This window comes from Dendropsophus ebraccatus, chromosome 10 (assembly GCF_027789765.1).
Source record: "Dendropsophus ebraccatus isolate aDenEbr1 chromosome 10, aDenEbr1.pat, whole genome shotgun sequence".
In the NCBI taxonomy this organism is placed as follows: domain Eukaryota; kingdom Metazoa; phylum Chordata; class Amphibia; order Anura; family Hylidae; genus Dendropsophus; species Dendropsophus ebraccatus.
The window spans coordinates 81,140,130-81,160,194 of record NC_091463.1 but is presented as its reverse complement, the minus strand read 5'-3'; the positions used below and the strand labels follow the sequence as shown (position 1 = coordinate 81,160,194).

Genomic DNA, 20,065 nt, shown 5'->3' with positions numbered 1-20,065 from the left:
TGCCAGGACTAGGCCGCCACCACACAGCCTCAGGACCTCATCCACCGCTGCCCGATACACCTGCAGCTCCACCCGGCAACCACCACTGCTACAGTATATATACCGTGTGTGCCCTGTGCTCTATATAAACTGTGCACTATATATACTGGATGTGTGTGCCATATATATATATATATATATATATATATATATATATATATATATGAAACTGTCTCAGTTGCCCCTAGCAACCAATCAGATTCCACCTTTCATTTTCCAAAAAATCTGTGATGAAAGAAAGGTGGAATCTGATTGGTTGCTAGGGGCAACTTTACACCATATTTGATAAATCTCCCCCATTGTGTGTACTGTGCGCTATATATACTGGATGTGTATGCCCCATTTATACTGTGTGTACACTGTGCACTATATATATATATATATATATATATATATATATATATATATACTGTTTGTGTGTACCCTATATATACACTGTGTGTGCACTGTGCTCTATAGATACTGGATGTGTGGGCACTGTGCTCTCTCTCTCTCTCTCTATATATATATATATATACACTCACCGGCCACTTTATTAGGTACACCATGCTAGTAATGGGTTGGACCCCCTTTTGCCTTCAGAACTGCCTCAATTCTTCATGGCATAGATACAACAAGGTGCTGGAAGCATTCCTCTGAGATTTTGGTCCATATTGACATGATGGCATCACACAGTTGCCGCAGATTTGTCGGCTGCACATCCATGATGCGAATCTCCCGTTCCACCACATCCCAAAGATGCTCTATTGGATTGAGATCTGGTGACTGTGGAGGCCATTTGAGTACAGTAAACTCATTGTCATGTTTAAGAAACCAGTCTGAGATGATTCTAGCTTTATGGCGCATTATCCTGCTGAAAGTAGCCATCAGATGTTGGGTACATTGTGGTCATAAAGGGATGGACATGGTCAGCAACAATACTCAGGTAGGCTGTGGCATTGCAACGATGCTCAATTGGTACCAAGGGGCCCAAAGAGTGCCAAGAAAATATTCCCCACACCATGACACCACCACCACCAGCCTGAACCGTTGATACAAGGCAGGATGGATCCATGCTTTCATGTTGTTGACGCCAAATTCTGACCCTACCATCCGAATGTCGCAGCAGAAATCGAGACTCATCAGACCAGGCAACGTTTTTCCAATCTTCTACTGTCCAATTTCGATGAGCTTGTGCAAATTGTAGCCTCAGTTTCCTGTTCTTAGCTGAAAGGAGTGGCACCCGGTGTGGTCTTCTGCTGCTGTAGCCCATCTGCCTCAAAGTTGGAGGTACTGTGCGTTCAGAGATGCTCTTCTGCCTACCTTGGTTGTAACGGTTGGCTATTTGAGTCACTGTTGCCTTTCTATCAGCTCGAACCAGTCTGCCCATCCTCCTCTGACCTCTGGCATCAACAAGGCATTTCCGCCCACAGAACTGCCACTCACTGGATGTTTTTTTTTTTTCGGCCCATTCTCTGTAAACCCTAGAGATGGTTGTGCCTGAAAATCCCAGTAGATCAGCAGTTTCTGAAATACTCAGACCAGCCCTTCTGGCACCAACAACCATGCCACGTTCAAAGGCACTCAAATCCCCTTTCTTCCCCATACTAATGCTTGGTTTGAACTGCAGGAGATTGTCTTGACCATGTCTACATGCCTAAATGCACCATGCCTAAGTTGCCACCATGTGATTGGCTGATTAGAAATTAAGTGGTAACGTGCAGTTGAACAGGTGTACCTAATAAAGTGGCCGGTGAGTGTATATGTACTGTATGTGTGCGCCCTATATATACTGTGTGTGCACTGTATTGTATATATACCGTGTGTGTGTGCCCTGTGCTGTGTCTTTGTATATATATATTATACAGAATAAAGAACAGTATTGCGAGTTAAGTATATGTGCCATACCTGCGGTGCTGTAGCTGGGGAAGCGCATACAGAGATTGGTATATCAAACCTCCCCGCGATTTCTTACTTTTCCCCTATCCTGTGAATAGGGAAAAGTAAATTTTTCTTGGATAACCTCTTCCATTTTTTCAATAAAATACAGTAGTTCTCTGCTACTGAAAAATTTATGTTGAGGTGTGATTTAGGCTATGTTCCCTCAATGTACTAAAGATCTGTGGCTGTGTGTACACTGTATATGTTACTGTCCCGCCGCAGCGCACTGATTGGCTGAGACACCAGGAGCCACAGAACAGGACCAGGTAATGTATGCACCAGGCCACGAGGGGTTGAGGGGGCTGCTGCTTACATACTTGAATTGTAATCCTGCTGTGAGTCTGTAATTCTATTGAAACTCACAGCATAAAATCCGCTGCGATTCCGTTACATGTGAATTTAGCCTTAAAGTGACTCTGTACCCACAATCTGTCCCCCCCAAACCGCTTTTACCATCAGATAGCTGATTTTAATCCAAGATCTATCCTGCGGTCTATTCGGCAGGTAATGCAGTTATTGTCCTAAAAAACAACTTTTAGGTTAGCTTCACATGTACCGTATCGCAGCTGATTTTCTGCTGCGGATCTGCAGATTTTAGTGTGGATTTAATGCTGTGTTCATTCATTAAGTCAAATCTGCTGCGGATCTGCAGCAGAAAATCAGCTGTGATACGGTACGTGTGAAGCTACCCTTAGGGTAAATTCACTTGGACGTATCCGCAGCACATTTCACGCTGCGAGTTCACAGCAAAATCCGCCACGGATACCTCCCCTGTCACTTTCAATGTGAATACATACTCGCAGCGGGATTCTCATCCCGCTGCCAGTATGCGAGTCCCGGCCCCATTAACTCCCGCCGCCCGGGGTGATCTGCTTTCAGTCGTGCTGTGTGACATGTATAAAGCCATTGGTTTAACTGGAAATCATTTTAACATGAAAGTTTTTCCATCATTGCTGGTGATTATAGGTTATTATGTATATCACAGCTCAGGTTTAGTAATGGTCCTTTTACACGGAACGATTTATCGTTCTAATTTGCACAATAACGATCGAATTCGAACGATCAAACGACGAGCGAGAAATCGTTCATTTTGATCTTTCAACATGTTCTCAAATTATCGTTGGTCGTTCGCAAAAAATTCGCAGATTGTTCCGTGTAAACATGTGTGAGATAGGCTTAAGCGATCGCAAAACGATCGCATAACAATTTTTCCGTACGATGTATTGTTCCGTCTAAACGCTGATCGTTATAAAAAAAACATTGTTCATTTAAAATCGTTAATCGTGCGATCGGGCGAATTATCGCTCCGTGTAAAAGTACCATAAGTCCCTTATATGATGCAGGTTCAGTATCACCCGCACTCAATACCTTTCACTGATGGTGCGTTTACACAGGTAGATTTATCTGACAGATTTTTTAAGCCAAAGTCAGGAACAGACCATAAACAGGGAATGGGTCATAAAGGAAAGACTGAGATTTCTCCTCTTTTCAAATCCATTCCTGGCTTTAGCTTCCAAAATCTGTCTTCTCATCCCGCTGCCAGTATGCGAGTCCCGGCCCCATTAACTCCCGCCGCCCGGGGTGATACATTACCTGCACCACAATTCGGCCGCATCTGAGGCTCCCTGCGGTCCTGCGCAGCCAATCAGTGCACAGCCCCGCCACAGTCACAGATTGGCTGCGCAGGACCTACGGGGATCAGATGCGGCTGGATCATGGTGCAGGTAATGTATCATTCCAGGCAGCAGGGGTTAATGGGTCCGGGCCTTACATACTGGCAGTGGGATGACAATCCCGCTGCAAGTATGTAGTCACATTGGAAGTCACAGAGGGGGTATCCAAAGCGGAACTCGCAGCGTGACATCCGCTCCGGATCCGCCTCTGTGAATTTACCCTTAAATTTGCAGCCGTGTCAAACTGGCATGGCCTAGAGTGTCTGTGCATTAGGCTGGCACAACCTCTCTGTCCCTCCTCCCCACCCTCTTCATTATTAGGAATGCTCCAGGCAGATTGTCTCCTATTCATCACCTGTGTCAGCACGGCACATGGGCTGGATCGGGCACCTGTGCAGTGTTCGCTGCAGAGGAATAGAAAGAATTCCTGCCAGTGGCATTCCTAATAGTGAAGAGGGTGGGGAGGTACGACGGAGGGGTGGTGCAAGGTTAGGGCACAAATACTCTAGGCCACAGCCGTTTGACACAGGGCTGCAAGTTTAAAAGTTGTGTTTTAGGACAATAGCTGCATCACCTGCTGATCGGATCCCAGGACAGATCTTGGATTAAAAGCAGCTATCTGAAGGTACAAGTGGTTTGGGGGGGGGGGGACAGATTGTGGGTACAGAACCGCTTTAAAGCAAATGTACCATCAGGTACACTGTTGTTTTTTTTCCCTTAAAGGGGAAGTCCCGCGTAGAAGTAGTAACTTACCTCCTCCTGTACCCACGGTGAGTGGCGGGACTGGCCTCGGGACCCCTGCCGGAAAGCATTTTCCCCCGAGTTGTGATGACGTCAGGACTGGGGAGGGTAGGCCTGGCATCAGCTGGGTCATGACGTGTCAGCCCCAGAGTTCCTGGAGCCCTGCCGGGATCCCATGGCCCGTCCTGCTACTCACCGCTAGCAGGGGAGAGGCAAGCTAGTATTTGTAATCCATTTTCCCCCCCGACGGATTTTATAAAATCGCCTGACTTTTTCCTTTGACAGATCAGCGCCAACACGGGAATGCCGGTGGCGCGGTCCTTTTTTTGAAATGCTGCCTGGTTCCCACACTCAGCGCCAGTCTTTTCCCAAGCACCAGCCTGCCCTGGAGCACTGGGGGCAGGCCTGCATCCCCCCCCAGTGTGACAAAACCACCTCCCTTCTGTGACAGGACTCCATTAGAATTAATGGAGCGGTGTCACAGAGGGGAGGGGATATCACCAAACTGGGGGGCGGCGGGCCTGCCCCTCTGTGCTCTGGGGCGGGCCGGTGCTCGGGAAAAGATTAAGGCCAAGAGCAGGAACTGGGCATCATTTAAAAAAATTTAAAAAAACTGCATCGGCATCCCTGTTAAATTACAAAAAAAACTTTAATATCACCAACGTAAAAAAAAACATAAGACACTGAAATCCACAGGGTCTCATACATCCTCTTTATTTCACTCGCCTACAGCTAAAACGTCTATATTCTTATATTCAAAAGGTTTTAAGTCTGGAGGTTAATATGCATAGTAAAGAAGTTCCAGATATACTTTATCGCCTGAATAGATCTCTTCTGCAGGTTATGATTTAAGAAGATTTTTCTATTGCACTTGACACTATTAGGCCTTTTCTTTTGCGGCCCAGATTTGGTTTCACTAGAAGCTTTTGTTGTCTGTCTGCCGGTTTGTGCGCCCTCTGGTGGACAATAAGAGAAGCCTTGTATGCAAACTGCTTCCCGCAGTCAGGGCATGTGTGACTCTCCTCGGCCCTATGCACCTTCTGATGTGCGGTCAGACTGTATCCATCAGAGAAGTGTTCCCCGCAGTACTTGCATCGGTGCGGCTTCTCTCCTGAGTGAGTCCGTTTGTGAACTACAAGAGTGGACCTGTATGTAAAGCGTTCCCCGCACTCGTAACACTGATGGGGTTTTAGTCCGGTGTGGATTTGCTGGTGAACAAGGAGAAGACACCTAAAGTCAAATTTTTGGCCGCATACATCACACGGATAGAATTTTTCTTCGTTGTGAGTCCTTTGGTGTGCAATAAGCTGAGACTTGTAGGTGTAGAAGATCCCACACTCCCCGCACCAGTAACAGGTCTCCCCAGTATGGGACCTCTGGTGGGCAATGAGAAGAGGTTTATGGGCAAAGTGTTTCCCGCAATCATTGCAACTGAAAGACTTCTCTGCTATATGTCTCCTCTTGTGTCCCATAAGGTGTTCCCCATCCACACACATAAGCTCAGTCCTTGGGATTTTGGTCCCATTCACAGTTACATCCTTTGGTGGCCCAGTAACAGAATCCTTATTCTTTTTCTTTTGGGTAGGAGTCTTTTTCTTCGATAGCTGATCCTTACGGATCATGTTGTTATTCACTGTCCACGCCTCACATTTCCACTGAGGACAAGATGATTTGTGGCTTTCCATGTCACACACTGATGATGCGATAGACGAGTTTCTTCCATGATATCCACGAGACATGCTGGTGTCATCTTCTACCGTCCCATCCTGTGAACCCAAACGGGACTCGGCTGCCAGACTCCGGGCCCCTGACTTTTCTGTCAGGAAAGATAAATGGCGCATTATAAAAATATAATCTGGGAATAGTATATAATCTGGGAATAGAAGGGCAAAATAATCACTATAAGGGTGCTTTCACACCTACAGGATCCGCAGCAGATCTGCAGCAGATTTGATGGGGCAGATTTGATGCTGTGTTCAGTTATTTAAATGACATCTGCTGCGGATCCGCAGCAGAATATCAGCTACGGATCCGGTAAGTGTGAACGTACCCTAAAGCTGGGTTCAAACTATGTAAAAAAGACGGCCGTCTTTCATAATAACAACAGTGATTGCACGAAAAACGGTCTGTATTTGTTTAAATAACGGCCACTAATATGAAAGACGGATGTCAATTTTAAATAGTGTGAACCTAGCCTCAAAGAAACAATGTAACTAAACTCTGTCAGCAGGTTTATGGTGTCCTAGTATAAACGAAGACGGAATCCAAATGGCAAAAAAAGAGATATTGTCCTCGCGCAGACCATAAGTAGATTTCTGGTTTATTGGTACATAAAAATCCCCAGGTAACGCGTTTCGAGAGCCCTCTGCTCTCTTTATCAAACCTCCAGGATGATTCAAACAAAACATAGAACATGGTATATAAATACCCCCACATGTATACACATAGGCCCGCCCACATACTCCAATAACGGAAGTCCGGCTATGATCGGTAACAAAATCGTACCTTTGACCTACTCAATAGGTCAGAGTCCATAGGTCTGCAGGTGTAAATATGAATATACAATGCAAGACTTCATATGATCCTCATTACCTTACTTAGTTGTCACGTATTCTCCCGCGGCGTCCTCCCGAGTTGCCGCTTGGAAAACAGGACCTTTGCGCGTGCGCACTCAGATCCTGTTCCCAGGCAACCGGAGACGCCACAGGTCCTAAACGTACCAGTCCCGAGAGAGGACTTTTTCTCCCCTCCTCTCTCGGGACTGGTACGTTTAGGACCTGTGGCGTCTCCGGTTGCCTGGGAACAGGATCTGAGTGCGCACGCGCAAAGGTCCTGTTTTCCAAGCGGCAACTCGGGAGGACGCCGCAGGAGAATACGTGACAACTAAGTAAGGTAATGAGGATCATATGAAGTCTTGCATTGTATATTCATATTTACACCTGCAGACCTATGGACTCTGACCTATTGAGTAGGTCAAAGGTACGATTTTGTTACCGATCATAGCCGGACTTCCGTTATTGGAGTATGTGGGCGGGCCTATGTGTATACATGTGGGGGTATTTATATACCATGTTCTATGTTTTGTTTGAATCATCCTGGAGGTTTGATAAAGAGAGCAGAGGGCTCTCGAAACGCGTTACCTGGGGATTTTTATGTACCAATAAACCAGAAATCTACTTATGGTCTGCGCGAGGACAATATCTCTTTTTTTGCCATTTGGATTCCGTCTATGCTAACGCACACTTTGAGTCTGCGGGTGAGAGTCCTCAGCAGCGACCATCTTCTTCCAGTCTCCTTGATACGTTACATAGTAGTTGTGGCTTATCACAACTACATCAGGTGAGCAAATACCTGTATACTTACCTATAGGCCTATGGCCATTTCTATTTATGGTGTTACGCTATGAGGCGCTCTGCCTTGTGCCTTTTTTTGTCTATATTTTCCTAGTATAAACTAGTAACAGAGAAGCTGAGCAGAATGATGTATCACTTACATTGTTCAGTGCAGCTGATCCAGAGATATCCTTCTGAATAACATGGACAATAAGTAGTCCTCTCCACTATGTGCATAAGCCCAGTAGTGCTCAATATTCATGAGCAGAAAACTCCGCCCACCAGCTGCTGATTAGCAGTTATCTATCCATGCTGTGTATAGGCAGTCACCTGTCAATCAGCAGCTGGAAGGCGGGGGGGGGGGGGTTCAACGAGAATCCTATTCTCCTGCATATTAGGAGAACGGCTGAACAGAATAATGTAAGTAATACATTTCTGTCACTAGTTTATGCTGCCCTCATTTAAGGCACCATAAACCTAATGGCAGATTCCCTTTAAGTACAGGATTAGAGAAATTTAACTTTTACAACTAAAAATCTAGGCATTGGGCAGTGTCTGTATCCAAAGTAGTCATGGCTCCAGGGCTGTAAGCATGCCTCTCGGGTGTCATTGACATTCTAGGAGCCTACTGCGTCACTGAGAGGTCAGACATTATCTCACATGTTGACGCATTATCAAGAATGTGACACAAAGGCTAAGATTTATCAACCATTCAGGAAGCACCATGTCACTCTGCCTGGTGACGCATCTCTGGTGCTTTCCCATTCACTTGAATAGGTAGCTGAGTCACCCAACACAGTGTTTCCTGGTCGCCTAAATAGGAATCACTGTGTAGCCCAAAACATAGAGATGAGTCCGATCATTTAGCATTTAAATACCGGAGGCGGAAGAAGCTGGATGCAGCCATAGGAAATCCTGGAAATCCTGGATGCAGCCATATACCATAGGCTGTACCCATGTTTTCCAGGACACCCTAGGGCGGCATCCAACTTCTTCAGCTACTGGTATTTAAATGCCGAACAATCAGACTCGAGAATCCTCGAATTAAGCTGATGTCTAACAAAACAGATTCTTCACAGAACACAAATTATGTGTATCAGGAAAGCGTCCAGAATTCCGAACACTTCCATAGACTTCTATTGGGGCCTCCTTTCCAGAATTCCGGATGCCATTAAAATGCATTATACCAACCAGAAACTAAACTGTTTCCAGATTACCGGATTGGTGCCAGGACAACATAGGACCCAGATGAACTCTTTCACCTGCCTGCAGGTCCAACCTGCTCCATCAGAGCACCCTCTGCTGGATCTAGTGCTCCACTTCACCCCCCACGTCATTCTACAGCAGCAGCCAGGCCCATAGGAGACCACAAACACCAAGGGAGCAGGAGAACCATCCCAGAGCCCAGTGCCATCTCTAGAGAGCAACTGAGGACCTGGCACAGCGTCCTACCCCCACATCACAACACTATGCCCCATATAACTAACCTGCACAGGTCTTTTTGAAGTTCACATCCTCCACGTCTTTCTCATTTAGTTTCTCTTCTCCAAGAAAAACAATATTGAAACTGTTCTTGTACGGGCCTATAAGAATCAACACAAGGAGAAACTGTTTAACATGGGAAATTTATGAAGGGTTGTATGCCTGTCTTCTTTAGTACAGGGGTGTCAAACTCCGGCCTTCCACCTGTTGTAAAACTACAATTCCCATCATGCCTGGACAGCCAAAGCTTTAGCTTTGGCTGTCCAGGCATGATGGGAATTGTAGTTTTGCAAAAACTGGAGGCTGGAGTTTAACACCTGTGTCTTTTCCTGTGCTTAGGGGGTGGGGGGGAGGGGGCTGCCTTGGTTCATGTTTGCAACATTTTGACAGCCAGGCTCCGCAATGTTACCTGAGCATCTGTCCACTGCTATGCCTTCTTCCAGCACCAGACTCTGATAGTGATCCTTATAAAGGTCCTTATGCTCTTCTATATAGTCCCATTCTTCCATGGAGAAATAGATTGAGATGTCGCCACATTTTACCGGTATCTGGAACCAGAAATACACAGATATACAGATCTGAGACCTTACAGAGTGTAAACAGGACATTGTATACATAATAAGTAAGTCTCACCTCTCCAGTAAGAAGGTCCATGGTACTGTGCGGGGAATTTTTCTTCACTATGACATATTCCTAGGAGACAAGGTGGGCATGTGTAACTGATCGGCCTTTCACACACAGTGTAGCAGAAAAACACGGCTGTAAATAGGCCCATCACTAGATAGGGTTGTGTGTCATGATTCTGAGCATACATTTTTTATTTCATCAGTCCTCTCCATCTGTGAGATATAAGCCTTTGTGTTAATATGAGGCTCAGGGGGTGTTCCCCATCACGGCAAAAGCCCAGGTAAGTGCATCCCATGTTTTGTGTATCTAGTGAATGTCAGTCAAAAAGGGCAGGGGGATGCAGGTTGACCATAGGGCAGCGATAGAAAGGATATGTGCTGGGCTCTTGCCAGGCTGAAGAACACCATCTGGGCATTTATAGTGTAACTGTCATTAAAAAAATTTTTTTTGCCGAAATCAATGGTAAAAGCGATTTTAAGAAACTCTGTAATAGGGTTTGTTAAGCCAAAAAGCCTCTTTCTGTACTCAAAAAGCTGTTTTACCACTTCCCCCTCACTTCTTATCTGTGTATTATCAGGCAAAGCTGTATTAAAGGGGTTGTCCGGCGATAAAAAATTATTCACAGAATAACACACATTACAAAGTTATACAACTTTGTAATGTATGTTATGTCTGTGAATGGCCCCCTTCCCCGTGTCCCACCACCCCCACCCGTGTACCCGGAAGTGTGGTGCGCTATACATACCTGTCACATGCCGACCACGGTCTCCGATCCTCAGCAGTGACGCCTTCTTCGGGAGGCCGGCGGATCTTCCCGAGTGCCGGCCGCCCTCTGCAGCGTCATCCGAAGCTCAGCCACGGTTGGCTGAGCATAACTGTGCTCAGCCAATCGCAGCTGAGCTTCGGATGACGCTGCAGAGGGTGGCCGGCACTCGGGAAGATCCGTCGGCCTCCCGAAGAAGACGTCACTGCTGAGGATCGGAGACCGTGGACGACACGAGATGCGGTGAGTATAATGCACCACACTTCCGGGTCTAGCGTGGGTGGGGGGAAACACGGGGAAGGGGGCCATTCACAGACATAACATACATTACAAAGTTGTATAACTTTGTAATGTGTGTTATTCTGTGAATAATTTTTTATCGCCGGACAACCCCTTTAAGGAGGAGCAAAGTGAAGACAGATTTGCTGAGTCCATTATAACCTATGGAGGGGGGAGGGGATGAGAGGGATGAGTGAGCAGTGAGAGAATACAAATAGCCTGTGCATTTTGGAGACTGGGCACATAAAACGCTGGATTCAGAGGTCAGAAAGGTCACTGCTTTTCTGGGAGCTTGGTGAGAGAAGATTGTAGGATGATGGGCGGTGCAGGGCTGCCTTTTCTCCTTTCTTTGCTCACTCACCCCCCCTCTGACCCCTCCCCTCTCCATACAACATAATGGAAATCCTGCTTCTTCTGAAGTGAGGGGGGGGGGGGTAGAAAAACAGCTTTTTGACTACTGAAGGAAACTCTTTTGCTTGATAAAACTTATTACAGAGTTTCTTAAAATTGTTTGTATTATTGATTTCTGAAAAATGACATTGTGAAAGACTATGGAGATCCTGATGCCTGGAATCATAATGACTAGCGCTATCTAACCATGGGCTTATTTACACCCATTTTGGTCACTTTATTTGCTGAAAGTTTAAAAACTATAGTAACAAACAACTGTCCACAATGGCCAGTGGAAGCCTGAAGATTATAGCGTATGCACTAGGGATGAGCAAATTTACAGTACTAGTGAATCGCTTCGCAAGGCTCAGTGGTCGGCTTGTCAGCCGGCTGCCTTTGAACTTTGTGCCGGGTGCCTGGAAAAGCTGGATGCAGTTCTGGGAAAGTTCTCTCAGTTTCCCAGGACTGGATCCAGCTTTTTCAGAGGCCGGAAGCGGAGCAACACAGACTTTAAAGACAGCAGGCTGACAAGCCGACCGCCGAGCCTAGTAAAGCAGTTCGCTAGTACTGTAAATTTGCTCATCCCTAGTATGCGCCATGCTATGCTGAGACATATCAGAGGGTATGGATAGGTATGGATGCAGTGTAGGATACTGTACCTCCCCGGTCAGCAGGTAGATGATTCCCAGGGCATGATTCAGGATCTTTTCTGCCATCTGCTTTTTCATCTTGATCATGGTTTCGGTCTTGAGTGACATCTAAGGAAACAATAGACATAAATTGTAGAAACATACAAGTAAAAATGACCCATTTACACAGCATTTTAATTCAGTGAATAAACTGAGCCGATTCGAGGGCAGTGCTGTAGCGGACATTAGTTGGCTATGTTCACACTGCAGTTAGGAGCGCTGTGACAGATCCAAATGATTCATGACTGATCCCACCGACTTATGGGGTCAGCAAAGATCTAATATTAGTAAAGTGTGTAATATTGTGGCCTCTGTTGTATATAGTCCAGTCCTGGGATAGACAATGGGGCCACTCACTGTCAGTACTGTCACCACATCAAACATCATAAGCAATGAGATCAGTATCACTTTAAATCTCAGGTGAACTACCAGTCCCAAGATTCCCACCTACGGTCACCTATGGCAATGCATGCTGGGACTTGTAGTCTTCTAATAGCAGAACACCTGCCAGTTCTATAGAACCGGACTCCCTATGGCATTAACCCTCCCACACTACGCACCCTCCTCCCGCCGATTATATACAACGTGATCTTCTAGAGTCCAAACAGAGCAGACCGGAAAGGCAGCAGCGTGTAGCTACACATTCCAGCGCGAGGGCTTCTGGGATTTGATGTATAACGGTTCACAAATATAACACCATGGGAGCATCGGGTCACTACAGTTCCCAGGATGCCTTGCGTGAAGGACGTCAGCTGGTGGGTATCAGTGTATCACGTGACACGCGTGCGCTTAGTAGTAGGACGCCAGCCGCTGTTTAGCTGCGGCTCCCAGGGTATGCTGGGAGTTGTAGTTTCAACGGGAAAACTGCAGGTTGCCTTATTATAATAGACTGTATTTGTCTGCTGTCCAGCAGTTTGCTTTGTTTAGTGTATTATTACTTCTTTTGTAGTATTATTTATGGGACACTGTATAATTACTTTTAGTGGAGACACCGGTAATGGTGGACAGAGGGCCAGGAGAAATGCCAGGTAACCTTCTTGTGTAGCATCATGGGTTGAGCCCTGTTCACATCTCCTTTTGAGGTGTACAAACATTGTATGCTACAAAGTATGGAGCCATATAGCATAGAACTGCCATTGATTTTCATGCAGCGTGTAGCTATGTGCAGTAGGAGTGGGCAGCCCCCGCGATGTAAGCATTATTTGGGCGGCTTTACTCGCTGCTCTCCGCTCGCTTTTAGTGCGTGTAATAACATAGGCAGCGAGCAGGGACTGAGGAGGAAGCGAGCGCTAAGCTAACTGGTTGGCGCTTGCTTTCCTTAGAAAATAATGCCTCGGGCCATGTTCACACACTGTATATTTTCAATAACTGTTGCAACACCGGCAGCTATTTATTGAAATGTGAAATAACATTATCTTCTAAGGAACAAAGGCCCGCAGTGTATACACTCTGTATACACTACGGCCAGTGTTCTATGCGGCCGCACAGAAAACTCACATGTCTATTCAGGCCGCACAAAATAACCCGTGCACGCAATGTAAAGTGCGGCTCCGGTCGTACTTTACATTGTCTGCTATGGTTAATTGGAGTGCGGGCACAACCGAATATTCCAATTACCATGAAGTGATGTTCACCCGGCCAATACTGTAGTAGCGTTCGGGTGAACATCACTGACAGCGGTGGCTGTTTTTAAGCGTGTGAACCTGGCTTTAAATGGGAACTCTACATAAGGAAAAAATGTTTCTATTGAAAGTACATTAAAAGTTATATAAATGTGTCTATACAATGTGTTACTGTATGTGTGCGGCTCTGTCACACTGGTAGCTGATAGAAATCCAGGAAGTGAAGAAAAATGGCCTCTGTGACAATTCACATTGTCTCCTGCTGCTATCCCCCCCTTAGGGGACAAATCTTCCATGCCTCTGTCTCACATTGTGTTTGTTAGCTGAGCACAGGCTGATGATGCAGACAGGGGGCAGGGCGTGATGTCACAGGAGGCTTGGCTGGATCCCCCAATCCGCTGAGTGATTCACCATCTCTGACCGGCCAGAAACAGGTGCTGCAAGGACTGTGGACTGTGATGAACAGCTGAGGAAAAGCATTGCATTCTGGGACCAGTACTGCATTCTGGGAACTGCTCAACCAGGAAGTACAGAAACACAATACAGAACAAAACCCCCCAAAACAAATGGATTTTGGGTAGTTTCAAAACTGAGATAGATATGTAAGTAATGCGTTATGCTTCTGTAGAAGTTTTTTTTTTTTTACCTTTATGGTGCGTTCACACCTACAGGATCTGCAGCTGATTTTCTGCAGCAGATTTCATTTAAATAACTGAACACAGCATCAAATCTGCTGGAGATCTGCTGCAGATCCTGTAGGTGTGAACGCACCCTTACCTGGAGTTCCCCTTTAAATGTATACTTCTGCTATAGCCACAATTGCTAACTTGTGGCTCTCCAGCTGTTGAGAATGAGTAAAGGCTGCATTACAAGGCACGATTTTCTGGGGGAAGCGCGCGCTGACCTGTCAAGCTCAATGCTCGCTTCTTTCTCATTCCCTGTTCGCTGCCTGTGCTATTACATGCACAGACAGCGAGCAGGGAGGAGCTGGACGGGGCTCCCCATTGAAGTCAGCAGTGGTGTGCTGTTGCTGCCGCTCCTTTTAAATGGAGGGACGCACAGCAGACCGTTACTGACTAGGGATGGTCCGAACCTGCCGAGGTTCAGTTTCGTACGGACCCGGACTCTCAGCAATGATTCCCACTGTCTGAAACAGCCGGAGGACCGCCTGGAAAACTGGGATACAGCCGCAGCCATAGGCTGTATCCCAGTTTTCCAGGCGGTCCTTCTGCTTTATCCACCCTCTCCACGGAGGTGGAAGACATCGGGAGGTTCGGACTAGGGATGGTCTGAACCTGCCGAGGTTCAGGTTCTTACGAACCTGAACTCTCGGCAATGATTCCCGCTGTCGATACAGCCATAGCCATAGGCTGTATCCCAGTTTTCCAGGCGGTCCTCCGGCTGTATCCACCCTCTCCACGGAGGTGGAAGACAGCGGGAATCATTGCAGAGAGTTCAGGTTCGTACGAACCCCGAACCTCGGCAGGTTCGGACCATCCCTATTACTGACCACAATAAGCCAATATTGCGCATGTCAGCTGATCATGGCCTCTCAACATGCGATATTACACTAAACGATTATTGGCCTGAAAAGTCGGTAATCGGCCAAGTAAGGCTGATAATCTTTCAGTGTAAGGCCCCGTTCCCACTGAGCAAAGCTAGCGGAATTCCGCGACGGAATTGTCCGCTGCGGAATGCCGTTAGCCTCCCGCTCATAATGGGACTCTATGAGAGGCGCGCGCTCCTGCTCTGTACGCGCTGAAGAATGAACATGTTCATTCTTCAGCGCGTACAGAGCAGCAGCCTCCCATAGAGTCCCATTATGAGCGGGAGGCTAACGGCATTCCGCGGCGCACAATTCCGTCACGGAATTCCGCTAGCTTTGCTCAGTGGGAACGGGGCCTAAGAGTGGGTTCAGACTACGGAATTCTCGCGGATAAATTCCGCCGAATTCCGTCGCTAGAGCGCGTTCACAGACGCGCGCCTTTCCGCCGGCTCCATAGACACCATTCTATGAAACGGCTGATTCTGCTATCCGCCTAAAGAATTGACGTGTCAATTCTTTTGGCGGAATTCGCCCGTGCATAGAATGGTGTCTATGGCACGGGCGGAAGGGCGCGCAGCCGTGAGCACGTACAAGCAATGGAATTCGGCGGAATTTATCCGCGAGAATTCCGTAGTCTAAACCCAACCTAATAGGGCCTTTAGGGTTCAATGGGGCTGCTGGGGACAAGTCTGGAGACTTTCATATCTTAGAGCATCTATGAAAAAAACAACCCTTTATCTTAAAGATAGCCTATCAATATCTGATTGGTGGGGTAGCAATACCTGGCAACCACACTTATCAGCTGTACAGTGAATAAAGCCTATCAATATCTGATTGGTGGGGTAGCAATACCTGGCAACCACACTTATCAGCTGTACAGTGAATAAAGCCAGAAGCAGACAGCTGCATGCATTGTGTTCTGGTCGTGCTGAGTTACTGCAGCTCAGCTCCCATTGAGGTTAATAGGAGTTGAGTTGCAGTAACCCCAGCATGGTCAACACACATTGTATGGAGCTGTCTGCTTCAGTTCACATTGTGTGGTTGGCACATCAGCTGATCAGTGAAGTACAGGGTATAGCTACTCCACCAGTCTTGGGACTCTGGTTGACTGTCAATCAAGAAGGGATGGGAGGGCGGGCGGGCGAGGAGACATTGCACATTGCTGCACTGGAGCTTGAGATTTTTGACAATTTGACATTTTGCACCAAAGAATAAAAGCATTTTCTATGTTATGGAAGCACAGACAGATACGTGAAAGGTACCATGTGTCTCCTTGACCTTACAGCTATCTGATAGAACCTGAAGTGCAGCTGACAGATTCCCTTTAAGCATAGAACATATATGTAAGTAACATGTATGACAATTGTTCACAGAACAAACGAAACATTTTCCAATAAGGAGTACGAAAAAGATAAAAACAAAAGAGTTTATTCAATAAAGTTTCAATTATGGCAAACAAGTATGGAACACGGTTGTAACTGTAACTAGCGTCTTACATCGCAAGTATTGTTCCAGTGACTTCTGTGGTCTGGCAGATCCTGTATATGTATTGGTCAGGCTGTAGCTTGCAGTAAGTGCTTAAGGGTGACTTCACACCTACCGGATCCGCAGCGGGTCTCACTTCTGCGGATTCGTAGTGAGAACCGCTGCGGATCCGGGACCATTCACCCCTATGATAGCACATACTCGCAGCGGGATTGACATCCCGCTGTGAATATGTGCTTTAACCCCCAGCTGTCTGCAGCCCCGCCGCCGCATCCCCCATCCCCGGCCGCATCCTGCAGCCCGCCGCCCGCATTCCACATCCCCGCATCCCCGGCCGCATCCTGCAGCCCGCCGCATAGCATACAGTACCTGCTCGGCGGCGCGGCTGCAGTGAGGCTCCCGGCTCTGGTCCCACTTAGCTGATCTGAGCGGAACCGGAGCCCACAGCCTCACTGCAGCCGCGCCGCCGAGCAGGTGCTGTATGCTCTCGGCGGCGGGCTGCAGGATGCGGCCGAGGATGGGGGGATGCAGCCGGGTATGGGGGGAAGCGGCTGGGGATGGGGGTTGCGGGCTGCTGGATGCGGCCGGGATGGGCTGATGCAGCCGGGGATGGGGGATGCGGCGGGGCTGCGAAGGGTTAAAGCACATATTCACAGCGGGATGTCAATCCCGCTGCAAGTATGTGCTATCATAGGGGTGAATTGATACTGGATCCGCAGCTGATTTCGCTGCGAATCTGCAGAAATTAGATCTGCTGCGGATCCGGTAGGTGTGAAGGCACCCTTAAAGGGATTGTTCACCAACAATTTTTTTCTTTTAAATTTACTGGTGTCAGAAAGTTATATAGATGTGTAATTTACTTCTATTAGAAAATCTCCAATCTTCCAGTACTGGATGATTTGTACTAAAGATGTACAAATATTCTTATAAAGGGGTTGTCCAGCAATTTTTTTTTTTCTTTCAAATCAACTGGTGTCAGAAAGTTATATAGATTTGTAATTTACTTCTATTAAAAAATCTTCCCATACTTATCAGATGCTGTATGTCATGCAGGAAATATTTTATTTTAAAGGGGTAGTGCAGCGCTAAACATTTATTCACAAAATAACACACATTACAAAGTTATACAAATTTGTAATGTGTGTTAGTTATGTGAATGGCCCCCTTCACTTTGTTTCACCCCACCCGCGCTAGATCCGGAAGTGTGGTGTATTATACTTACCGCATTCGTGTCGACCCCCGTCCGCCATCTTGTGACAATGAAGTAGTCTTCGGGAGGCCGGCCGAACCGCTTCATCCGTCCCTAATTCCGGGCCCCCCCTATGCCGTGTCATCAGCTGCGATTGGCTGAGCATAACTGTGTTTAGCCAATCGCGGCTGAGCTGCTGATGACGCGACAGAGGGGGGCCTGGCATGAGGGAGGGCTGGAGCGGTTCAGCCGGCCTCCCGAAGATGACGTCATTGTCACAAGATGGCTGACGGGGGTCGACACGAATGCAGTAAGTATAATGCACTAACACTTCCGGGTCTAGCGTTGGTGGGGGAAAACACGGGGAAGGGGGCGATTCACATACATAACACACATTACAAAGTTGTATAACTTTTTAATGTGTGTTATTTTGTGAATAAATGTTTAGCGCCGCACTACCCCTTTAAGTCAGACAGAGTGCTCTCTGTTGACATCTCTGGCTGAGACAGGAACTGTCCAGAGCAATAGAGGTTTTCTATGGGGATTCATAGAAAACCGAGACAGAGTTCCTGGCACGGCCAGAGATGTCAGCAGAGAGCACTGTGTCAGACTGAAAATAAACATTTCCTGCAGGACATACAGCAGCTAATAAGTATGGGAAGACTTGGGATTTTTTAATAGAAGTAAATTACAAATCTATATAACTTTCTGATATCAGTTGATTTGAAAGAAAAAGATTTTCGCTGGACAACCCCTTTTAAAGTGGTCAGACTGGCTTGAAACACACAAGAAATGCCTACTCAGCCAACTTGCCTCAGCATAGACTCTATGGGGGAGACTTTCTCAAACATGGTGTAAAGTGAAACTGGCTCAGTTGCCCCTAGCAACCAATCAGATTTCACTTTTTATTCCTCACAGACTCTTTGGAAAATGAAAGGTGGAATCTGACTGGTTGCTAGGGGCGACTGAGCCAGTTTCACTGTACACCATGTTTGAGAAGTCTCCCCGTATGAGCGTCTGAACGGCAGGATCAGTCCATAGGGGTTGTATGGCAGGATTATATACTTTTAAAGCTAAACTTTTTTTTTTTTATCTTTGCTTTGTGTTTATGATGGTGCAAAATATTTTCTCCTTAAGTCTTTATTAAAAGTCTTTTGCTTCTACCTGCTGTATGAGCTCTATTTTCTCTCTACACTCTCTCTAACCTATCATACTGATAATAAACTTTTCTAAACCACGTGTTGGTCCCTCTTAAAACACTGTTCTTTGCTTTTATTTCAAAAAGTGTATTCTCCTAAACTAGAAAAAATGTACTGCACCAACGGATCCTTAGACACCATGTCAGCTCTCGATTCACTGAATAAGTCACATCTCACCTAGGCTGAAGATTTTTCCTGGATTACGGACTCTCAAAATTCTTGACTTTGGGAATGTCCTTAAAGGGGTACTCCAGCGAAAATCTTTGTCTTTCAAATCAACTGGTTTCAGAAAGTTATATAGATTTGTAATTTACTCAAGTCTCAACCCATACTTATCAGCTGCTGTATGTCCTGCAGGAAATGTTGTTTTCTTTCCAGTCTGACACAGTGCTCTTTGCTGCCACCTCTGTCCATGTCAGGAACTGTCCAGAGCAGGAAAGGTTTTCTATGGGGATTTGCTGCTTCTCTGGACAGTTCCTGACATCGACAGAGGTGGCAGCAGAGAGCACTGTGTCAGACTGAAAAGAAAACACCATCTTCTGCAGGACATACAGCAGCAGATAAGTACTGGAAGAATGGAGATTTTTAAATAGAAGTAAATTACAAATCTATTTAACTTTCTGAAACTGGTTGATTTGAAAGAAAAAGATTTTCACTGGATAACCCCTTTAAATAGTTTTAAACATTGCAGTAGTATACAGTAACACAATGCCAGATGAACTTGCAATTTTTTTTTTAACTATGCCGGATAGACTATAGATATCTATAGAAAAAACAAGGACTATTAGGTACTATTCTGTGTAGAATATTTCTTATCTAGCAGTGTAACTTCCTGCTTGACACGTCTTGCTTTATTGTGCACCTTGACCAGCTTTGAGTTGTCCTTGAAAACACATAGGGGGAGATTTATCAAACATGGTGTAAAGTGAAACTGGCTCAGTCGCCCCTAGCAACCAATCAGATTCCACCTTTCATTTTCCAAAGAGTCTGTGAGGAATGAAAGGTGGAATCTGATTGGTTGCTAGGGGCAACTGAGTCAGTTTCACTTTACACCATGTTTTATAAATCTTTCCCAAGGTGTATGACCTG

General features: G+C 46.3%; 1 protein-coding gene across 2 annotated transcripts; it reads right to left on the bottom strand.

Annotated features, from left to right (window-relative positions):
* Positions 1 to 5,076: 5,076 nt before the first annotated feature.
* Positions 5,077 to 12,661, bottom strand: LOC138766196 (zinc finger protein 514-like). Of its 2 annotated transcripts, none has more exons than XM_069943592.1 (6): positions 12,496 to 12,661; positions 11,906 to 12,004; positions 9,821 to 9,880; positions 9,597 to 9,735; positions 9,193 to 9,288; positions 5,077 to 6,189 (listed from the first exon to the last, which is right to left on the bottom strand). In XM_069943592.1, the coding sequence occupies exons 2-6, from the start codon at positions 12,002 to 12,004 to the stop codon at positions 5,222 to 5,224; spliced, it is 1,362 nt and encodes a 453-aa protein (XP_069799693.1). In that variant the 5' UTR covers positions 12,496 to 12,661; the 3' UTR covers positions 5,077 to 5,221. The 2 variants fall into 2 exon arrangements, with proteins under 2 accessions (XP_069799693.1, XP_069799694.1); XM_069943593.1 differs by lacking the exon at positions 12,496 to 12,661 and adding an exon at positions 12,393 to 12,461.
* Between the last annotated feature and the right edge of the window lie 7,404 nt (positions 12,662 to 20,065).